At 38.3% G+C, this 16,568-nt stretch overlaps 1 protein-coding gene across 2 annotated transcripts in view; it reads left to right on the forward strand.

Moving 5' to 3' along the window:
• Nucleotides 1-16,568, forward strand: part of UGP2 (UDP-glucose pyrophosphorylase 2) — a 53,624-nt gene that overhangs the window by 34,691 nt on the left and 2,365 nt on the right. For both annotated transcript variants that reach the window (XM_012764908.2, XM_012764907.2), the window contains exons 4-8: nt 9,138-9,323; nt 10,642-10,775; nt 11,939-12,236; nt 13,290-13,487; nt 14,254-14,496. In XM_012764908.2, the coding sequence (XP_012620362.1) occupies nt 9,138-9,323; nt 10,642-10,775; nt 11,939-12,236; nt 13,290-13,487; nt 14,254-14,496 (1,059 nt within the window). The remainder of the gene's footprint in view (nt 1-9,137; nt 9,324-10,641; nt 10,776-11,938; nt 12,237-13,289; nt 13,488-14,253; nt 14,497-16,568) is intronic.

Genomic DNA, 16,568 nt, shown 5'->3' on the forward strand with positions numbered 1-16,568 from the left:
TGGAAATCTTTCAGTTCACTTTCACTTAATCACATTGACCAGAACTTTGGCACAAATAGCTGCAAAGGTGGCTTGAAATGTAGTCTTTTATTCTGGATGGCAGTGTGCTCAATTGAGAGGCAGGGTTCTAAAGTGGAAGGGAAAAATGATGTTGGGGTAGGCAGCTAATTATCTTTGCTGTGACATGTCAGTGCTTTATTTTCAGAATGATATAATAAAGAGGACAACATGCTCATGTTTTTTAAAAGATCAACACTTGAGAAATGGAGGGTGGGTAAGAGAATGTAAGGAGGCCACAGAGACCACAGCAGTAACACAGGTCAGAGGTGAGTGGGGTACTGAACATGGCAGCAGAGAAGAGTTCATGAGACTGATAGGGCTTGGTCATGAGCAGATGTGAGCAAGCTCCTGGCTTGGCAGCTGGGCATGTCTTGGTGCCTAGAGATAGGAGTGATTGAACCAATTTCGTGGAAGAGAAGGTCTACTGAGAATGAGCTTGCTTTATAAGGAGCAGGCAGAAAGAGGAGAAAGATAGAATATGGTGTTTCATAAGTCAAAGGGAATAGAACATTTCAAGATTTACGGAGTGTTTGGTTGTGTCAAATGCATCCAACAGTACAGGTAAGAGAAATATTGATGTTAGTAATTAGGAGGTTATTGATGACCTTGCTAAGAGCAGTTCATCAAAAGATGGAGGAGAAAACCGACTGCAGTGGGTGAGGGAGTGATTGGGAGTGTAGCCATTCTTTCAAGAAGTTTTTCCTCTAAGAAGATGGAAGAAAAAGGGTGTGTGTTTGTGTTGCTGCTTTCTTTTTTGTTTATTAGATGGCAAATACTTAGTGTTCATGCCAATGGAAGAGAATATAGAGGCATAGGCTGAAGATAAGAAGAGAGACTGAATAATTGATGACATGGAGTCCTTGATGGATACTGGCAGAGAGATTGTTTTAGGATCGGGGACAGTTCTTCCTAAAAATCCAGAAGGAAAGGGAGGTAACAGGGATGTAGATACAGGGAGGGTCTGAGGATCTGGTGGTAGAAAGTCAAGGGCATTCCCTTATATGATGGCTTTTATTCACTCTGTAAAATAGGAGTTGAGCTCATCTTGGTGGCTAAGGGAATGTGGATGAACTTTGGGGCCATGTATATGAGGTACCAGCTTTTACTTAATGGAAAAAAAATATCGGTCTAGGTATGAGTTTTCTGTTATTAAATTAATCTGTACTATCTTTCACGTGACCCAGATTTTGGTTATTACCTTTAGAAATGTGAAATGAAGAGACAATATGTGAAAGTGCCCAGCACAGAACTTGGCACACGAACACTGTGCAGTAAAGGTTTGGTGAATAAGCCAGTGTTCTTGGAACACTTTCTGTACATATGGAATGTCATTTCTAATTTGTCTTACTATTTACACAGCTCGTTTTCCTTCAGGCAAACTTGCTTTTGTTGAAAAAAATTCTTTCATATTGCAATAATCATGCCCTTGTGAACCATAACAGGGCAGGTACTGTTAGCTTGGTTTGGGTGTTTGGCACTGTCTCCAGGAATAGCACAAATATGCTACCAAGAACTGGGTTATACTGTTACTAACAGGAACAGTGTGTCCATGACTGTGTGATGAATTTGGCTTTTCTTCTAACTGGAAACTAAGTTGTGAACAGACTTGGCAAGATATAGATCATGGTAGACAGTTTTTGAAAGATCTTTTTACAAATCTCTTCAGTTTCTGCAGAAAAGCTAGATTGATGTCCTGGAGGGCAGAATGTTGTTTAAATCATGTTCTTTAGTAGATTGCCAGCTACTTTCTTTCACTCATTCCCCAGAGGAAGTTAAGTATTTGACCAATTGTTTTCTACTAGTGAGAAGAAAACATGAGTGGCCTGGCCTCCCCTGGACATTTTGCCACGAGCTTCATGGGGTTTGTCCACCTCACCTGCGGAGGTTGCCCTACTGTCTATTTAGTTGCAATAGAGATCTTCTTAGAACACTGAATTCTATTCATGTTTGGAGGAAAAAGAGAAACAGGGTGATTAGGATTGAAAGCACAAAGATCACACTAATGACTGGCTAAAGTGATTCAGTCAGAGTAACATCGAGGCTGTATCCAGCAGTGCATGGTACTCCCTGTTTTCTCTGAACGCCTCCATCTTTGCCTGAGTAAATGTCTTTGTGCATTCTCCTTGGGGAGCTGAGAAGGGAAAGTGGAAGGCAGATCTAAAAATGTCTCAGTGGCTAGGTATGTCCAGTGTGACTTCAATTGTTGCTAAGAAACTTTCTAACACAGATCCCCTTGGCTTGTTGAACTAAACTTAGCTCTGTGGGACAGCCTGGTGAGGTCCCCTGGTGGAGGGTGTGGATAGCATCATCAACAGAGAGAAGCTCTGTTGACTTATAGGGTGATTTATGTGCTGGGAAGCCTAGTTTACCACCTAATTTAACCTGTAATAAGCTTTAGACAAAAAGTGCTCTGGCTTCCTGGAATCAAATGGCTGGTACCTTTCTTTGTATGTGCATGTGTGTCTCTGTGTATGGTGTCTCTAAGTCTTGAAACATAAATTAATGACCTCCCCTGGAGGCTTCTGATAACAACATTACCTTGACCACTCAAAACCTCTCTCCTCTCTTCGTATCTTGTTACTTTCTTCTTCCTTTTTCTTCTGTAGTTCTTTTCAGAGTCCTTTTCTTGTTAACAGATCCCTCAGCAGGACCTGTATTTAATTAGCTGCTTTAAGGGTTAGATATAGAAGATAAGTAGGTATAAATAAAAACACCACATAAAGAACCATGGTTCCCTTGACATTTGTAGAGGAGGGGCGACATTCTGCCCTCTTAACTTAGGGTGCAAGATTCTAAGTATGGCACTTGACAGAGAAATCTAGGCACTTACTGGAATGGTTAATAAGTCTGTACTGTGAGTTGGTAGGGCCCGTGCCTAAGAGTCTTTATTAACTCAGTTTTGGAATTTTAATGTAATGAGTAGATCAGCTTGTTTTATTTCACACCAAATATTCTACAAGTATTCAGAATTCCATTTTGAATTCAAACAGGTTCTTAAGATGCCAACCTTGGGGAGATATGAGTTAAAACTTTAAGTATATTTAATACACCTTTTGGCTGAAGGTGTTAAAGTTATTATGAGGCTGAGACCTCATATCAACATAATTAAGTTTTTGGGATACAAAAAAAATTGCAGTCGTTATAGTTTTATTTAGAAATTTAGTAACCAGACTTTAAAATGTTGATATTACAATGTAAGAACACTAAATCCTCAGTGTGGTCTGCTAGATTGTTTTTGTGGTCACTAACAATGCACATCTATAGCAGTAAATAGACTTACTTTAGTCCACCGAGGTTGATGGAGAAGCAAGATATTTTTCCACTATTTTTGCTAGTATTGGATGTGCTGATTGTGGCATAGGTGCCACAGTGTCAAGTTTTCCATCCTCTCTAATTGTGACTGACTAAGGCGATCCTTTCAGTATCCTGAACTTGTAAGTTTCATTAATTTATGGTGCCATTTCCTTAGAGTTGTCTCACAAACTAAAGTTTTATGTGTATTTACAGATGATTTCTGAATATTTTCTCATTTATATTGCCTAATTTTGTGTGTTTTTTAAAAAATAATCCTGCATGGAGTGTGGAATGAAGGACAATGTAGACTCGGAAGGATAGGGAGGAGTTGGAGGTGGATGATGAGAAGTTGCTTGGTGGGTACAATATGCGTTGCCTCAGTGATATATGTACTGAAGGCCCTGACTTCCCCATAATGCAGTATATCAGTGTAGCAAAATTGCACTTGTACCCCATAAATATATACAAATAAAAAATAAGTAGGAAAAAAAAAAGAAGAAAAATATTCCTGCATACACTCAGTCACTTGAGATCTTAGATTTTGGATCTAGAAATTTGGTGATGGAGTAATGGCTTTCAAGACAAGTGTGAGCCGGGCATGGTGGCTCATGCCTGTAATCCTAGCGCTGTGGGAGGCTGAGGCAGGAGGATCACTTAAGGTCTGGGGTTAGAGACCAGCCTCAGCAAGAGCAAGACTCCATGTCTACTAAAAAATGGAAAGAAATTAGCCGGGCAACTAAAAATAGAAAAAACTAGCTTAGTGTGGTGGCACTCACCTGTAGTCCCAGCTACTCTGGAGACTCAGGCAGGAGGATTGCTTGAGCCCAGGAGTTTGAGGTTGTTGTGAGCTAGGCTGATGCCATGGCACTCTAGCCTGGGCAACAGAGCAAGACTCTCTCTCAAAAAAATAAAAAATAAAAGTGTGCCTCTGAATATCAGTTTTCATTGGATAAACACCAATTTCTGCATTGCCCCTAGAACAGAATGAGTGGAGTATCTTCACAGATTTACCTTGTAAGAAGTGTTTGCATACTCAGAGCACATTGATTGGCTACTTCTTAACAGGTTCCGGCAAATGAACTAAGCCAACACTGGCTGTTTTTGAGTTCTGCTATGTTGGTTTTCTTATTTCCAAAGCATATTTTTGGGACTGTCTTTTTGTTCAAGCAGCTGTAAAAATGTAATAATTGCTGATCCATCTATGTGAACATCTCATATAAGTAAAATATTCTCCAGTAGCTTGTCTTTGAAGCAGAATGATGAGAGTGGCCCACCATCTCTCAGCTCATAACCAGTAGTTGAAAAGTATGAATGAAACATTGAATGCTGGTGATTCCTAAACCATTTTCTTACCCTGTTTGTCACTGACAATTCCATAACATTTTATTTTTTGTTTTCCATTCTATAAATATTTATTCAATCAGATATCATGTTTTTAGCATCAATATATTGTGCTTTCAAACTTGAAAAAGGCTGTGATTTGGTCTGCATAACTAAGTATAGGAAAGAGAAGTAGCACATTTCATTTCAGTAACTAAAACTTTGAATAAAACTTTCCAGTAACATGTTTCTACAAGGAACACTGTACCTAGGACTCAGATTTGGGCATATATTAAGAATCATGTATTTCAACTACTTAAAAAGGTTTGTAGTCTATACAAATCATTTTTACATGCTTTTCACATATTTGTTTAGCCTCCATAGACTCAGTTATAAGGAATTGTCTTTCTAAAGCATTCTAATAAATGTATGTTTTGAAGTTTGATTACTGAGAACAAAATATATATATATATATATTTTTTTATTTCCGCATATGATGGAGGTACAGATTTTAAGGTTTCAATAAATGCCCTTTCCCCCTCCCCCCACAAGTCTGAGTCTCCAGCATGACCATCCCCCAGACGGTGCACATCTCACTCATTATGTATGTATATACCCACCCCACGCCCCCCTGCCCAATACCCTATTACTGTAGTACCTATGTGTCCACTTAGGTCCTGCTCATTTAATACCAGTTTGCTGGTGACTATATGTGGTGCTTGTTTTTCCATTCTTGGGATACTTCACTTAGTAGTATGGGTTCCAGCTCTAACCAGGAAAATATAAGATGTGCTATATCACCGTTGTTTAATATATTTAGATAACTCTGTCTCTAAATACTTTTCATGAACTTTATATTCTTTATAGTGTGGATCAATGATGATTTATCATGAATGTACATGATTTTGGAGTTTTTTCTTGTGAAATTTTAAGGCAGCAAGGTTGACATTTGGTTTTTAATTCATCTTCACAGTAGGTAAAAAATTCCTATTAGGGCCGGGCGTGGTGGCTCACGCCTGTAATCCTAGCTCTCTGGGAGGCCGAGACGGGAGGATTGCTCAAGGTCAGGAGTTCGAAACCAGCCTGAGCAAGAGCGAGACCTCGTCTCTACTATAAATAGAAAGAAATTAATTGGCCAACTAATATATATAGAAAAAATTAGCCGGGCATGGTGGCGCATGCCTGTAGTCCCAGCTACTCGGGAGGCTGAGGCAGGAGGATCGCTTGAGCCCAGGAGTTTGAGGTTGCTGTGAGCTAGGCTGACGCCACGGCACTTACTCTAGCCTGGGCAACAAGTGAGACTCTGTCTCAAAAAAAAATTCCTATTAGTACTTTTTTTTTTTTTTGGAAGACTCATGACCTAAATGAAATTAAATAGCTCAAAATTCAGTATGGTTTGGCTTACTTTGTTTAATGCTATGAATGTTAGTATACCAAACATTTCTTTAAATATTAGAATTAAGATGTAACTAATTTAGATTACACTGCCTGGCATCATTATTTAAATTTATATAAACATTTGTTAGCTCAAAACAGAAATATTTTTCTAAAGATAGATACCTGATATACTGAGTTTTTATGTTTACTGTCATTCTGTTTCCCAATTTATTTAACCAACTGAAATATTTGAAAACATTAGTTGTACATGAAATTAATAGCTTTCAAAATCATAGAGTTTTTACTCCTATAATCATTTATACTTTGATAGGATATTAATGTGTATATGAAATTTTTCATTCCATGGTACATCTAGATAATGTTTACCTTTATTTGAAACAGAATATTGAAATATCAATAAGAAATCCCAGTATATGCCTTGTTGGAATTGTTGATGTTGTAATTACAAGATGGATTCCTACTTTACAGTATGATTCAATTTATTTAAAGTTTTAAGACAAATATAATTTAGTAAAGTATTGTTATTAGGGATACACATATTGATGGTAAACTACAGAGAGTAAAAGTCCAGATGGTGGTTACCCCTAGGAGTGGAAGAGGAATTCTGGGACAGAATGCATGGGACAGATGCATGGAGCCTTCTAAATTATGGCAGTATTCTTTTTTTTTTGTTTTCTTTCTGTTATTGTTTCAACTGTATATGTATATTTTATAAAATTTTATATGTATGATGTTTTGCAATCAAAAATTTTAGATGAAATTGGAAAACAAGCCTGCCTTACCATGGGTAAGGAAAAAATTTTGTGTCTATATACTCTATTTTTTTAAAGTATATTCAAAGCATTAAATAGGTAAGACTACTTCTGAACCAATAATTTTACCGAAATGAATGTGTGAACTAGGGGTTTTCTATTAAATTGATTTTCACATTCTTTTGAGACCTCTGTAAATATTAGATTCTTGCTGGGAAGTGAAACGTGACTGCTAAATGGAAATTCTTGGTTTTTACAAAATAATTGGAAAATAATTGGCTTGGTCCCATTTGCTAACTCTTTTGAATAAATATAATGTACCCAAGAAATTCTTCTAATCCAGTAATAGACTACTTGAAGCCACTGTATCCCTGTGGCATTCCTTTTACTTACTGGTTGATTTCAGTAGCCTTGCTAGAAAGAATTATAAGCTACCCTGTTATATCAGGGTGACAAAGGTTCTAGCTCTTTCATCTACTCTTATTTTCCTAGTCATGTAGCACTTAAATTGGGATTTTTTCTCCTAAGCAGTATTACTTTGCAATGCTAAACAAATGATGTTCATGGCAGTAAAGTCAAATTTAAAGATCCTTCAAGGAATGTCAGCTGGGCCATGGGTGCTGTGTGTGTTGTAGTTGTTATTGTCCTCACCTGGACCATGAGCTGCAGGGGCAGCGAATACTGTGTTCTGTGTTCTTTCATGCCTCCCGGTCCTCCTTTTCCTTGGCATTTAGCATCCCAGTAGCATCCCCTAGAGTGCCCACAGGCCTGTCCCCTCCTCCCATCTTTTCCACCACCAGCCCTGTTTTGGTTTATGAACATGAGTGGCTATAGAAGGTTACTTTGTAGCACTTACCAGGAAGATCGACAATCTGACCACATTAGGAAATAATTCAGAATGAATGATGACTGAAGCGGTAACCAGTAGAGAACCTTGGAGAAGAGTGGTTCATGTTCCTCAGCATTTACACCAAGCAAGAAATTGTATTAATCTGTACTTTGCAGTTAATATAGTATATTGTAGGGTAGAAGAAACAAGAGCTATAGACTTGTTTTTTTGTGTGGAAAGAGCTGTTAACAGCAAGAATTATATGATTAGGAATATATATATGATATTAATATATGTGTTTGACCAAATATAAAGATATTTTTGCCTCTTTAAGCCTAGATCACTGGAGTATGAGCCCACCAAATCCTTTCTCAATTGCAAACATTGCCCAGGACACATACATACCCCTACAGGTAGCAGAACAAATAACAGCTAACATCTGCAGAGCACCTACTGGGCGGTTTTATTTTTCAGTCTATTTATGTGTTACCTATCCTACAACCATAATGTAACTGAAGAGTCCATTTAAGGACCCATTCCTTAAAGCAAAGTAACAACAACAAAAAAAAATCACATAAATGGACAATGCATTGTGATTCCTTTAAAAGCTTTTATTTTTGCTATCAGATGTTTAGACTTGCTTAAGCCTGTGCTTTGAACAAGAGTCTGGGCCTCTGCTGTAAATTGTGTAATTGTTCCTTTCCTGTAGGGGAGAAGCTAAAGATAAAGGTTCTGCTCACAGAAATAGATGTGGGTGCTAGGGAGGAGATTGAGCTGCGATTTTCTCCAGTCCCGGCTCTTGCCCTCTCTTTCCTGTCCTATTTCTTGGAACAATATAAAACTTAAATTTTTAGTATGGGCTTTTATACAGTGACAACTAAAAGTTAAGTTCTTGAGGGAAGAATTTTGTCCTTGAGCATACCTAGAAGTGTGACAAAAAGCTACGCCACCTTCTTCTGAAGGGCAAACTTATGCCTGAATGGAGGAGAAGGGCAAGGAACCAAGTGTGTTTTGGTTTTTGCCTCCTGTGGTAGAAGGCATAATGTGTGATTTTATATATATTTTCTCTAGAATTGAAGTAGATCCATAGTATACCAGAAATATTTAGACTTGATGAGTTTTATGTATCTCATTTTCTATGTTGATACAAATTGGGAAATCTTTTTGAAGACAGTCCAAGAGAGTGAGAATATAGTCCAAAAGACTATCTTCTCACCAGCCAGACAGTATTTGTAGACTACAAGTTTGTCCCCTTCTTGTATCCACTGTAAAGTAAATGACGTACTTCTGTGTGCAAGGGAAGCTGCCCATAAATTCTTGAGTTTGAATCAGAAAGGCCCATGACATTAAAGAAAATGTGGTTGAAACTTTCCACAGAGAAACCAAAACTTGTTAAGGAAGTTTGTTAATAACCATGGGATTGATATTTTTTAACTTCTTGTAAAGTTGTTTGAATTACTCCTGTAATTTTATTTTTCTTTCAGATTCAACCCTATGAAAAGATAAAGGCCAGGGGCTTGCCGGATAATATATCTTCTGTGTTGAACAAGCTAGTGGTGGTGAAACTCAATGGTGGTTTGGGAACCAGCATGGGTTGCAAAGGCCCTAAAAGTCTGATTGGTGTCAGGAATGAGAATACCTTTTTGGATCTGACTGTTCAGCAAATTGAAGTGAGTAACATTTATTCTTTCTCATGAGATACTAAAATAGTTTTTAGGTTATCATAAATGCTATATTATAACATGTAGCAGATGTGAATTTGAGCTAATCAAAGAACTTGCTATCTTTAGTCTCTTTATTAGTGTAAAAAAAGGTTTAGCGTTCCTAAGAGCAAATCTTTAGAGTGATATAAAAGCTTTTGATCTTAAATAGCATTTGTGGTTATTGAAATCTCTGGATCTGTTCAGATGATTCTCCTTTTATCTCCCCACCCCTCCACCCCCTTTCTTTGCAGTGTCAGCCTTCATCAAGGCTGGGATGATCTGGCTTGATTAACCCCTTTTGGGAAGGCAGGGAGGATGTCATGTATCTGGATGGATGCCATGGAAGCTAAGAACTATTCTTGGCTTCTCTCTTATGACAAAGTCATCAGGCAAAGTCCATAAGCTCTTCAGGGGCAGTGGCCCTATTTTTTCTATTTCTTTATCCTTGTTGCCTAGTGTGGTGTTGGCAACTACAATCATAACACTAGCAGTAGCAGCAGCTAATATTTATCCAGCACTTACTGTCCACCAACTATCATTCTAAGCTTTTTACATGAGCTGCCTCATTTGTTCCTCTCAACAACTCTGTAAGTACTGTTGTCATCCCCATTTTACAGATGAGGAAACCAAGGCACAGAGAAATTGAGTTACTTGTCAAGGGTTCCCTAGCTAGTTATTAAGGGTAGAATCAATGTTTGAACATAGGACTGTCTGACTTCTAAAACTCTGTTTTCTTACCACTGTGTTGCCTCTTAGCTCTTCTGAGAGACTGAAAAGATTTCCATTGGAGTGTGATTCAGAATTCTTGACCATTAATCCTGAGACTAGGCAGCCATGTCTTTGTAACATTTGTACTTTCATCCCCACAGAACTCTGAACACAAAGTAAATGATTAATCAGTGCTTGCCTACCTACTAAGGCCACAGAGCACTGTGGCTGAGCACACAACTCCAGAATCCAACTGCCTGGGGGTGGAGTGGTGGTGGTAGTGGTCCTGTCTCTGCCATTGCCACTAAACCACCACTTCTGTGGGCCTCAGTTTAGTCATCCACAAAATGACGATAGTGTCTGTCTCAAAGGATTGTGCTGTAATGAACAAGTACATGGTAAATTGCTTAGCAAAATGTCTGGCTCACACTAAGTTATTTATATCAAATCTATATATTTGGGTTCATATAGATGATGTTTTAGACATTTTGTGATTAACCATTAAGAGTTAATTTTTTACATTTTTAAGCAAAAGAAAAGTAAGTCTAGGTAATCTGATTGTCATTTTCCTCCCTAGCATTTGAACAAAACCTACAATACAGATGTTCCTCTTGTTTTAATGAATTCTTTTAACACGGATGAAGATACCAAAAAAATACTGCAGAAGTATAGTCATTGTCGTGTGAAAATCTACACTTTTAATCAAAGCAGGTACAAGGAGTAAAAAAATTAACTCTGTGTTATTCCAGTCTTGTTTATAACAGCAGTCTCAAGATGTACATGCGCCAAAGATTAATGTTCACAAGTGGTTGATGCTTTTAAAAGCTGAACATTTGTTAATAGATATGTGATTGCTGTAATCAGTCTTTGGTTTTGTAACTTCCAATTCTTAAAAGACAGTCTGCTTAAGATTCTGTTATATATCCAGAATATTTGAGGATAGCTTATATCTTTGCTTTCTGAGGGCATATTTGGTCTCCAGGAGGGTCTGTGAAAATCTTTCTGTATTCTACCATATTGATAATCTTCTTTCTTATGGGAAGGAATTTCTTCAACATCCTGAATAGGCTTGGGGTCAATTTAATAAATTCTGGAGAAAATCTTCTACTTTTGGGGAAGGGAGAGTGAGTAAAAAGGAATTCAGATGATAAATTGCAAACAAAGCCCAGGCAACTGGGGGAATAGGCATCCATTTAAGGATGGACACGAGTCTACATGAACTTATACAGAAGGTACATTTTGAAAGTTGTACCATGAGTTTGTTCGTTTGTTTTAAAATCTATTTTCCCATGGATGCTTTCTTATGGATGCTTTGCCTCCATTTTCTGGTTGGTCTTGTGTGTTGCAGTGCTAGCGCCTCTGTCTTCCTTTCCCTCACCACCAGCCTTGCCTGTGTCCTCACTAGTGGTGGGAAGCAGACATGTTAACCTGCTGCTGGTTTTCTGGGAAAGAAAGGGAACCATCCCTGACTATATTTGTTTGTAAGAATGGGCATCTTTTCCAAGATAGGTTTTCAGGGAAAAGAACTATCCTATAACCAAATAAGTTTGAGAAAATTTATTAAATATATCCCTATTTTGGAGAATCATAAAACATAATTTTTAAATAATACCTTAAAGATATGAGGTATCCTCCCATCTGTATGACCATAGAATTTTGGGGGGGCAGCAACCAGTATTATCTAGTAAACAGATTTTGGAGAACATAGATAATGAGATTTTCTTAAAAGGATTCACTATAATTAAATTACTTACCCGTCCAGTGATAGACTCTGAAAAGAAGCGAAATTTTATTTAATTTTAGTGCATTTTTTTACTTGAAGATTCAGAATGCTCTACAGAGTTGATATTGAAAAATAACTTTTTTTTTTTAAGGTACCCGAGGATTAATAAAGAATCTTTGCTCCCTGTAGCAAAGGATGTATCTTACTCAGGGGAAAATACAGAAGCTTGGTACCCTCCTGGGCATGGTGATATCTACGCCAGTTTCTACAACTCTGGTTTGCTCGATACCCTTATAGGAGAAGGCAAAGAGTATATTTTTGTGTCTAACATAGATAATCTGGGTGCCACAGTGGATCTTTATATTCTTAATCATCTAATGAACCCACCCAATGGAAAACGCTGTGAATTTGTCATGGAAGTCACAAATAAAACACGTGCAGATGTAAAGGTAACTAGTGAGAGGAAGCAGTTTGGGGATTCATGTTTTCACATTTCATAGGTTATGTAGTTAACAATTTTTTTTAATTTGAAAGTTTCTTATTTTAAACAACACATTTATCTACTTGCCATCATGTAAGATAGAGTGAGATGGTAGTCTATAGAATACTTTCATTTCTGTCTGACATAACTGTGTGTCATAAATCATCTTTTTTAGATAATACATATCAGTAATTTTAACTGAAAATAGTTCCACATATATTTGTGGTATAAATATGAAATATATGTGAAACTCTTCATAAGTTTGTTCAAACCTTTAATATTCTTCTAGTTTGGTACTTTAGTGTTTTTATTTCATTGGCCTTTTATGAAAATTTACTATTTCTATTTCTACAGAATGTATGTGTATATTTTTTATATTATCACTATATCTGTGTACTTGCAAAAAAAATGAAGTTGATTTGGTGCAAAGCACAAATTTGTTTAACTTTGCATATTTGGTAGTCATGACACTTGGCCTTTGATAAAACATTGCATGAGGTTTTACTACTTACCCCACAGCAAGAAAAGTGGGCAGTGTGTTAATACTAAAATGGTCAGTCCCTGGCAGTGTCCCCTTCTTCCCATACTGCTACAGCCTAGTGGCTGCAAGAACATCTCTGCTTGAGGCCACTTGGGGGTTACTTATCATCCACTTGTGCATCTGTCTTCTCTTTCCCCCTTGTCCTAGAGCCAGTCAGGGCAGGGTGGTAGGACTGTTTGGTGATGCAGTGGTTGGGGAAGAAGAGGATTGGCTGTTCTTGTGGCATGCCTTTAGGCAAGTAAGGAAAACCCTGATGAATTCCCAGGGCTTTTATTATGGACAAAATGGCGAGTATGTGGTTTTAAAACAACAGAGGACCTGAATTACTTTCTTTGGTTCTACCCTCAAACATGTGTTGTTTTGTATTCTGGGAGATTCTGTCATCAATATTTTTTCTATAAAATTCATAGACTGTAAACAGTGCAGGATGGTTGTGATTGGGTGAGATGTGGAAGTACTCACTATTTTCTGCCTTTCTAGGGTGGGACACTCACTCAATATGAAGGCAAACTGAGACTGGTGGAAATTGCTCAAGTGCCAAAAGCACACGTTGATGAGTTCAAGTCTGTATCAAAATTCAAAATATTTAACACAAACAACCTATGGATTTCTCTTGCAGCAGTTAAAAGACTGCAGGAACAGAATGCCATTGACATGGAAATCATTGTGAATCCAAAGGTAAGCCAAGGTTGTGGCCCATTGGGCTTCCTGGTTCCTAAGATCATAATAGGCTACACACAGACCCCAGTGCCCACTCCCTCTGTGCCATCTTTTGGTCCATTGGTCACTCCTTTTTGCCTGTTCAGCCTCTCTAGTTCCTGACCTCATCTTCCAGAGTCTACTTACCTGAATAGTCTACACTTACCTGAATAGTGTGCCAAGCTGTCGTGCCCCTTATTTGACTCTGGGCAAAGAGCACTTTAGTGGCAAGAACACTGGGCTCAAAAGTAGAGGACCAAGCCAGGCACAGTGGCTCACATCTATAATCCAAGGTACTTGAGAAGCTGAGGCAGAAAGACTGCTTGAGCCTATGAGTTTGAGGCTGCAGTGAGCTATGATCATGCCACACTGCACTCCAGTATGAGCAACAGAGTGAGACTTCATCTCTTATATAAATTTTTAAAAAGTAGAGGGCCTACTTCAGTCTTGGGTGTTGCTCTGACACTCAGGTCATTTGGCCATAGGCACCTTGCATGAGTTTTGAGTGTTTGGTTCTTTATTGTAAAATGGAAATGATATTACTAAGTCAGGACTGAAAAAAGATCACATATGTATAAGAGCTTGGCATGTGGTAGGTGCTTGATAAATGTCAGTTCTCAAAATTCTGTTTCCTTGAGTGGATCTCTGAAACTACTTCCCAAATATTAACTAGCCACATGGAACTAAGTTGTAAGTGCCTAAAACCTCTCTTCTCTCCCCCACCCCCACCCCCCATGTCTTACAGACTTTGGATGGAGGCCTGAATGTCATTCAATTAGAAACTGCAGTCGGGGCTGCCATTAAAAGTTTTGAGAATTCTCTAGGTATTAATGTTCCCAGGAGCCGTTTTCTGCCTGTCAAAACCACATCAGATCTCTTGCTTGTGATGTCAAACCTCTATAGCCTTAATGCAGGATCTCTGACCATGAGTGAAAAGCGAGAATTTCCTACAGTGCCCTTGGTTAAATTAGGCAGTTCTTTTACAAAGGTATGTAACTATAAATGACTATAAACTATAAATGTTATGATATACACATGAATTCATATTCCTTAAACATGTAATTATAAAGATATGATATACATGTGAGTTGGACACTAAATAAGTACAGTCTCCAATGCCAACCTGTTGTATTCCTCCATCTTTGTCTTTTAAAGGAAATTGGCCATAGAAGATAAAGATGTACTTCACATTTGAAACATGATTGTTATAGGGGATAGAAAAGATACCTTACATTTTGGGACATGTTTTCTAATGTCTCTTCCAAGACCAATAAATACTACTTTCATCAGTGGGGAAAGGTTAATTGTGATTTAACAAATACTGACCCCCTACCATGAGCTGGGGTAGTATTCTGGGTGCTAAGGATTTAACAGTAAACAAACAGACTAAATCCTTGTCTACATGGAAGGATGATAATAAGTAAATGTATCAAATGTGGCCGGGTGCGGTGACTCACGCCTGTAATCCTAGCACTCTGGGAGGCCGAGGCAGGTGGATTGCTCAAGGTCGGGAGTTCGAAACCAGCCTGAGCGAGACCCCATCTCTACTAAAAATAGAAAGAAATTAACTGACCAACTAAAAATATATATACAAAAAATTAGCCGGGTATGGTGGTGCATACCTGTAGTCCCAGCTACTTGGGAGGCTAAGGCAGGAGGATTGCTTGAGCCCAGGAGATTGAGGTTGCTGTGAGCTAGACTGATGCCACGGCACTCACTCTAGCCAGGGCAACAAAAGTGAGACTCTGTCTCAAAAAAAAAAAAAAAAAATGTATCAAATGTGTATGGTATGCCAAGTGGTGGAAAATAGTACGGAGAAACACATAAAGCAGGGATGGCTAACATGGAATGTGTGGGTGGGGTGGTGGTGGTGTAATTTTACACTGGGTAGTCTTAGACCCTCACTGAGAAGTTGAGTGGGTCTGACACATGGGTATTTAGGGTGAAAAGTGATCCAGGTAAGGGGAATAGCAAGTACAGTTAAGTGCCCTTATTACATTGTCAGTAGGTTCTTGGAAACTGCAGCTTTAAGTGAAATGACATGTAACAAAACAATTTTTACCATGTTAATTGATATAAACAAGACTTACATTCCTATGGAATATTTCTAGTCACAAAAACATCACCAAACTAATAAATAAAGACCAAATCACTTCTGATATTAAGCATAGAAATAAATGTGAGCTATACATACATTTTAAAAAGATGAATAAAAATAAGTAAGATAATTTACTAGCTTATTTCAGTTCAGGGTCAAGCATGGCCAGAACCTATCCCAGCAGCTCAGAGCACAGAGTGGGAACCATCCCTGACCAGGACACCATCCCCTTGCAGCGCACGCTCACACACATACCCTCACTTATTCAGACTGGGACCATGTAGACATGCCAACGAACCTAATGTACACATCTTTGAGATGTGGGAGGAAACCGGAGTATCTGGAGAAAACCTACGCAGACTCCATAATGAAGGCAGTGGCCTTGGCTGGGGATTGATTTATTTTCCCCCTTCATCAATGTTACATGAAGCAACATTGAACAAAACAATATTTGACGACCTGCTGTAAAGCAAATCCCCACCCTGGCATGATAAGTGAAATCCAAAGAATTTAATCACATAAAATGTTATGAGGCTACTGAAGTGTGACAGAGGGAGCCTTTGTAGTTGGCCTGTGAGGTCCTGCTATGCCATCCAAGTCTATTTTAGCCCTGGGTGTGGTTTAGTGCCACCTGGTGTGGACCACAGATGTGGAATTAGGTAGAAAACTAGGAATATGTGTGTCCTGAAAGTCAAATGAAGAAATATTTCAAGAAAGAGAGAGTGATATGTATAGTGCTGCTACTGATCCAAGTAAGATGAATGAGAATTCACCATTAGGTTTATCAATATGGAGGTTTTAGAGCCTGATTGGCATGGATTTAAAAGAGAATGGGTAAAGAGGGATTCAGAGATAGGAATGTAAAAAACTCATTCAGGAGTTTTGCCTTAAAGAGAAACAGAAATGGGGCCATAGAATGGAATATAAGATTTAAGAATTTTTTTTATTAGAATTCACAGCAT

The sequence above is a fragment of the Microcebus murinus genome, chromosome 3 (genome assembly GCF_040939455.1).
Source record: "Microcebus murinus isolate Inina chromosome 3, M.murinus_Inina_mat1.0, whole genome shotgun sequence".
Taxonomy (NCBI): Eukaryota; Metazoa; Chordata; class Mammalia; order Primates; family Cheirogaleidae; genus Microcebus; species Microcebus murinus.